Raw genomic sequence first — 6,742 nt, forward strand, 5'->3', positions numbered from 1 at the left:
TTGTGTTGTCTCATTGTTGTGGCTAGGACCTCCAGTACTATGCTGAATGAAAGTGGTAAAAGAGGACATCCTTGTCTTGTCCCTGATCTCAGAGAAAGAGGTTCAGCTTCTAGCCATTCAGTATGATGCTAGTTGTTGATATGTCATATATGGCCTTTATTATGTTGATGCGTGTATCCTCTATACACATTTTGTTGAGAGTTGTTATCATGAATGGATGTTGAAATTGGTCAAATTCTTTTTCAGTACCTATTGAGATGATCATTGTTTTTTATCCTTTTTGTTAATGTGGTATATGATACTGATTTATTTATGGATATTATACCATCCTGACATCCCTGGAATAAATCTCTGTTGGTCATGATGACTTTCCCTATTTTTGAATTCAGTATGCTAATATTTTGTTGTGAAATTTTATGTCTTTTTTCATCAGGGATTTTGGTATGAATTTTCTTTCTTTTTGTAGTGTCTGTTTCTGATTTTGGTTTTAGTGTAATACTGACCTCAGAGAATGAGTTTGAAAGTATTCCCTCCTATTTTTCGGGTATCTTAAGAAGAATAGGTATTAGCTCATCTTTGAATGTTTGGTAGAATTCACCTGTGAAGCCTTCCATCCCTGGGCTTTGGTGTGTTGGAAGTTTTCTTATTACCAGTTCTATGTTATTACTAGTAATTGGTCTGTTTAGATTTTAGGTTTCTTCCTGGGCCAGTCTTGGTAGATTGTATGTTTCTAGTCATTTATCTGTTTCATCTAGGTTACCAATAAATTTTATCAATTTATTGGCATATAATTTTTCATAGAATTCCCTTTTAGTTCTTTGAATTTCTGTGGTGTTGGATGTAATTTCTTCTTTTTTCATATCTGACTCTATTCTATTAAATCACTAAATTAAATTAAAGCATATAAATATAAAAATAAGAAAATAAACTAAATAAAAAATTAAATTATTAAATTATTAAATACACCAGTTATCCACTGAATGGCTAAAATAACAACTCAACTATATGCTATAAGAAACTCGCTTCAAATAGAGTAATGTAAGTAGGTGTAAGTAAAACGATGGAAATACATATACCACGCAGACATTACTTCTAAAAAATAAAGAGTGGATGTCTTCATACCAGGTAAAGTAGACTTCAGTGCAATAAGGCAAAATATCAACAATAACAAAATACTAAAAATTTCGTCCAGTCCACAAAGGAAAAAATGTAACATTTTAGTAATACATTATTGCCTAAATAGAACACCCTTTGGAATCTAAAAGAGAAGCTTCTATAAATAGCAACTGAGTTTAGTGAGATGGTAGGAAACAAGATGAATTATACAAAATCCATCATTTTCAATATATTACCAATGAACAATAGGAAATTAAATTTTAAAATACCATTTGCAAAAGCGTGAAACATGAAATCCTTAGTGATAAAATCTGGAAAAATATATGTAAAATCTTTACAAGCAAAATCTTTTTGAGAAAAATTAAAGAAAACCTGAATATATTGTGTTCCTGCATCAGTTTTCCTCACGTTTATTTATAGAATCAGTATAATCCCATTCGAACTCACAGAAGGCATTTTATGAAGATTGATAAACTTTCTAAAATTTGTAAGGAAATGCAAAATGACTAGAATTTAAAAAGCAGCTTTGATAAACAAGAACAAAACTCAAGAATTTATGTTATAAACTTTAAAACATATTATGAGGCTACAATTAACAAGACAGTGTGGTTTAGGGATCAAGATAGACAAGTAAATTAAGGGAGTAGAATAAAAAGCACCAAAATAGGCCCACACATAGATGGTCAGATGACCTAACAAAGTTTCATGTTAAAGCAATATGGTGTTCTTAAAAAAAAAAAAAATCCTAATGCAAAGAAGAAGAAAAAAAGGAAAAGAAGAAGGATGAAGTGGAGGGAGGAAAAAAGAATTACTGATACATGCAAAACCATAAGTGAATCTCAAAGTAATTATGCAGAATATAAGAAGTCAAGGAAAGCATATATGCTGTATGGTTCTTTAAGTATATAGCATTCTAGGAAATGCAGGCTCATCTACAGTGAAAGAGAGTGGATTCATGGTTGCCTGGGGATCAGTGGAAGAAAGCTCAGAGGAAAGGATTAGAAAATGAGTTGGGTTAATTTTCCTGATGGTTTCATGACTAAATATGTCAGATTTACCAGATTATACACTTTAAACATGTGCAATTTATTATAGGACAATTATACTTCAATAAAGATTTTTATCTACAATTTTGATAAAGATATGAACAGACAGTTCATGATGGTTTAGAATGGAAAAAATTAATATATTTGAAAACAGGACTGACCAGGAAAATTGTAGGGATATATGCTATTCATAGAGATGTGACTTAATGAGAAAATCCCTTGGGGCCCAACTTACACCTATTGAAATTGCAAAAGAGAAACAGATCACTTATTGTTTTTCTCCATGTATAATCCCCCAAAACATCCAGATAAGTTAGGAACAAAAAAGCTTGTCTATGTTTGGAGATGATGGAATGGATTTGCCTACATTATAGAAAACATAAAATGCTAAGGAAAATGTTATTTTACAGTTTTGATAAAGCACTTTAATTTTTAAAGTGTCAAAAGTTGTGTATTTACTATGAAATCATTATTAATCTTCTTAAGATTAAGGGAAATAAATTTGATGTTTTCTTTGAATACCCCAAGGATCAACAGGAATGTCACTGTACTGCCAACAAATATCTACTTTGTAATTGTTTCTTCCCTATAGAGCCCAACTACTGAGGCAACAAGCCCCTAAGGAAGACATCTGCTTACAAAGACACCCAAATAAAATTTCCTTTTAATGATAGAGGACTAAGGGTCAGTAGGATTACTTTACTTGTTCTCCTTGTTTGGTCTTAAACTGTTACTCATCATCAATACTCTCTGAAATTTTATGCTCATTCAATTCCATAATTTTGCCAGAATCAGAGTAAATCTGGCCCATTAGTGTTTGCTGATAAAATTATTTTTTAAGTGTGTGTGTGCCCACATGCACTATATGAGACCAAAGATAAAAAATCATGCAGACCAGCAGCACCTTCCCTGGTGGCAATATTCAGGTAAGTCATAAAATGATTCTATTTATCATTGATAAGATACTGTAGTTGTAATCAAACTTTGTAAGGAAGTTAAAAATTCTTACTACTCATGCTATATGGACAAGGCTGCACAGCCGGGCAGTGTCTGCTTCCTGACCGGTGGACACAGAGCGCAGTGCATGGAAACCGTTTCCCCTTCCGCTAGTTCTATACCTGTATCCTCTGACCTCAAGCACTTGGCTTCCCCATGATATATCCAGTCATATTAATATATCTCTGATTTATATTGATCTTGGAAATTTAAAGAGCATTTGCACACATATTCATACTGTAATAGGAACAGGGTTAGTCCAGAAAATCCTCTTTATCTACCTACTCTCCAACATCTGAGTTAGAAGTGGGTCAACCTATCAATACAAATTCAAATTCCTACTTCTATCCCACCTCACAAACTGCTATATTCAGGGTCAAAAACGGTGTCTTTCCCCACTTTACACTTTTCCAAGAGTGGATTCACAAGGGTTCCCAAAAGCCAATCTTAAAAATGAAAGGCAGGAACCCCCGGCATTGCCTGTCATTTTTATTCATTTGTTTTATGCCTGATTTCCTTTCCTGATTGTAATTCAGGAATAAGAATCTTCTTCCAGCACTTGAATTACATTAAACATTTCTAATAACAGAGATTAAATGTATTTTTCATGAGACTTAAACACCCCGATCCTCAAACTTCTCCTCAGAGGCACCATCACTCAGAGATCCTATTGTGCTACAAGTTGTTAAAGAATTTCTGTATCTAATAGTTTGTCAAGGAAGAAGGATCAAAGTATTTTGTTGATGTCACAGCCCACACAGATATATGTGTTAATATTTATCTGAAATGTGTCAAATTTGGAATAGCACTGAATTAATTCTTGACTGTATGTCAGTACTTATTATTTAGATTTATAATAATGATGAGCACTGAGTGGCATATTAAGTAAAGCTGCACAGAAGTTATGGTAATATGATCAGGTTTAGAACAAAATATCAGTTAACTTGACACATTGTTTGACTTTTAACAAAACAGACAAGAACATGAATTCTGGCTCCAACCCTTCTAGTCATGTAAACTTGGAATATTTACAGAATCTCATTTATAAAAGAGTGACAATAATACTGCCTACATGTTTTGTGATGTAGGGCAGGCATTTACTTAACCTCTTTCTCTGTCCCTCAGTCAATCTACAAAATAGAGGTAAGACACAGTATCTGTTTCACAGGGTTAATAAGAATATTAAACCAGATCCTTAATAAAATCTTCTTAACACATGGCACATGGGAGATGCCCAGTAAATGCCCTAAAACAGCTCTTGCTGTCATCACCATTCTCCTCTTCCTACAGCCCATGGCACCAGCTCTCCCTCCACCACTGCCCTCCCCCCACTGCCCCCAGCACACCTTCAATCCTCCCCGGTCTGTGTCATAACCTTGGTAGAGGATAGAAAAGGCAGGGCAAAAACCAGTAATTGAGAGGGGAAAGGAAACCTTGGAGGAAACCCAAGTTCGTTGTGACTGGAGTCAGGGTCTGAATGAGCAAACGGAAGCTGTCAAAGCCAGAGGGGACGTTCAAGGGACAGCCGTAGGGAGAGGTTAAGCTCCCAGGCATCAGAAGCGGGTGAGGATGGCTGCAGATGAAAATCAGAACAGCACTGTGCAGTCTCCCTAAAGGTGACTGAACAACCAAAGGCTTGGCTTTCATTTATGCAAGATTCCAAAACTCACTTTCTGAGGACAAAATGATTTTCATTTCTAAATTTCACATGAAGCCAAGTGAAGCATTGATATCTTGATAAATGCTTCAGTTACAAGTAGATTTTGTCTCTTGGTTTTCAGAAATTCTGTGTCATAATAAGTTAAATATAATGTCTTTAATTAGGTCTTTCACGACGGAATCCTATAAAGTGCAATGTTCACTGAATGAGAACATCTTCCCTGAGCAACTCAGCCTATCACAACAGGGAGAAGAATGGATACAGGAAATCATTCCTTGGTCACTGAGTTTATTCTTGAGGGGTTAACAGACCAGCCAGGACTCCAGGTTCCCCTCTTCTTCCTCTTTCTATCGATCTACATGGCCTCTGTGGTGGGAAATCTGGGCTTGATCTTTTTAATCAGGATCAGTTGTCAGCTTCACATACCCATGTATTATTTTCTCAGTAATTTAGCCTTCATAGATCTCTGTTTCTCCTCGGTTATAATTCCCAAGATGCTGGTGAACTTCGTGTCAGAGAAGAATTTCACCTCCTTTCCTGAGTGCATGGCCCAGCTCTTTTTCTTCTGCTTCTGTGCTATTGATGAGTCTTACATGCTGGCCGCCATGGCATATGATCGTTATGCCGCCGTCTACAACCCCTTGCTCTACAATGTCACCATGTCTGAAAGAGTCTGTTTCCAACTTGTCGCCAGTGTTTATACAGTGGGGATATTTGGAGCCTTGATTCATACCAGCTACATATCTAGGTGCCCCTTCTGTGGAACTAATGTCATCCACCATTACTTCTGTGACATCCTTCCTCTTCTGACTATATCTTGCTCAAGAGACTACAGCAAAGAGCGCTTGCTGATGGTTTTGGTTGGAGTCAATGTATTTGCATGCGCTTTCGCCATCTTCATCTCTTACGCCTTCATCCTTATCAACATCTTGTTCATCCGCTCAGCTGAAGGCAGGTCCAAAGCTTTCAGTACCTGCAGCTCACACCTTGCAGCTGTTTGCGTCTTCTATGGCTCCATCATCTTCATGTATTTTAAAACCTCTAAGAGTGACACCAAGCAGGAGAAGGTGGCCTCTGTGTTTTATACCACGGTGATTCCCATGCTTAACCCCCTTATCTACAGCCTTAGGAACAAGGATGTCAAAGAATCCGTAAGTAAAGTTCTGAAAGGAGTTAAACTTTCTGGGTCTGTGTAGATAACGTTTTTTTTTAAAGAAATAGCACTTCTAAACATCGATCTTATACTTTATTTCTGCCAGATTTTAAGAGTAACTAATTAGTTTCAAATAAAGAATCATCTTAACTTAAAATGTCTGACTTATTTTTGGTGACCCTCACTTCCTTTTTGGACAAGTGAACTTTAAACAGAATGAACTTTAGACAGAGTGTCCTTTAAATAGAGTGCCTGATGGATTTTCCTTTGTATGTGACCTTTTTTCTCTCTTGCTGCTTTTAATACTCTGTTCTGGTTCTTGGTCTTTGCCATTTTAATTATTATATGTCTTTGTATTATCTCCCTAGGGTTCTTTGTGTTACGAGATTCGTGAACTTCCATGACCTGAAAAACTATTTCTTTCCCCAGATTGGGGAAATTTTCAGCAGTTATTTCCTAACTGAGACTTTCTATCCTTTTTTTTTGGTACCTGTATAATGTGAATATCGTTCCATTTGAATTGGTTTCACAGTTCTCTTATTATAGTTTTATTCCTAGAGATAAAGAGGAGTTTTTCTCTCTTTACCTCACCTTCTTTTTTTCCTGTTCTCCAATTTTTATTTCATTAACTATCACCTCCACCTCATCTAACCTACATTCAAGTCTACCCATTCTATGTTTCATTTCAGATACTGTATTTTTCAAAGTTTCTATCTCTTTCTTGAAGTCGTCCCTGATATCTTGAATAATGTCTCTGGTTCCATGAGCATG

The 6,742-nt window shown here is 35.8% G+C and overlaps 1 protein-coding gene across 1 annotated transcript; it reads left to right on the forward strand.

Annotated features, from left to right (window-relative positions):
- Window positions 1-5,072: 5,072 nt before the first annotated feature.
- On the forward strand, window positions 5,073-6,014 carry LOC118934564 (olfactory receptor 8D1-like). The gene has a single exon (XM_036930171.2). It carries the CDS (start codon window positions 5,073-5,075, stop codon window positions 6,012-6,014), a length of 942 nt encoding a protein of 313 aa, XP_036786066.2.
- Window positions 6,015-6,742: the final 728 nt, after the last annotated feature.

The sequence above is a fragment of the Manis pentadactyla genome, chromosome 13 (genome assembly GCF_030020395.1).
Source record: "Manis pentadactyla isolate mManPen7 chromosome 13, mManPen7.hap1, whole genome shotgun sequence".
Taxonomy (NCBI): domain Eukaryota; kingdom Metazoa; phylum Chordata; class Mammalia; order Pholidota; family Manidae; genus Manis; species Manis pentadactyla.

Coding starts and splice junctions, on each gene's coding strand:
- LOC118934564 (XM_036930171.2), top strand. CDS start 5,073: ATGGATACAGGAAATCATTCCTTGGTCACTGAGTTTATTCTTGAGGGG.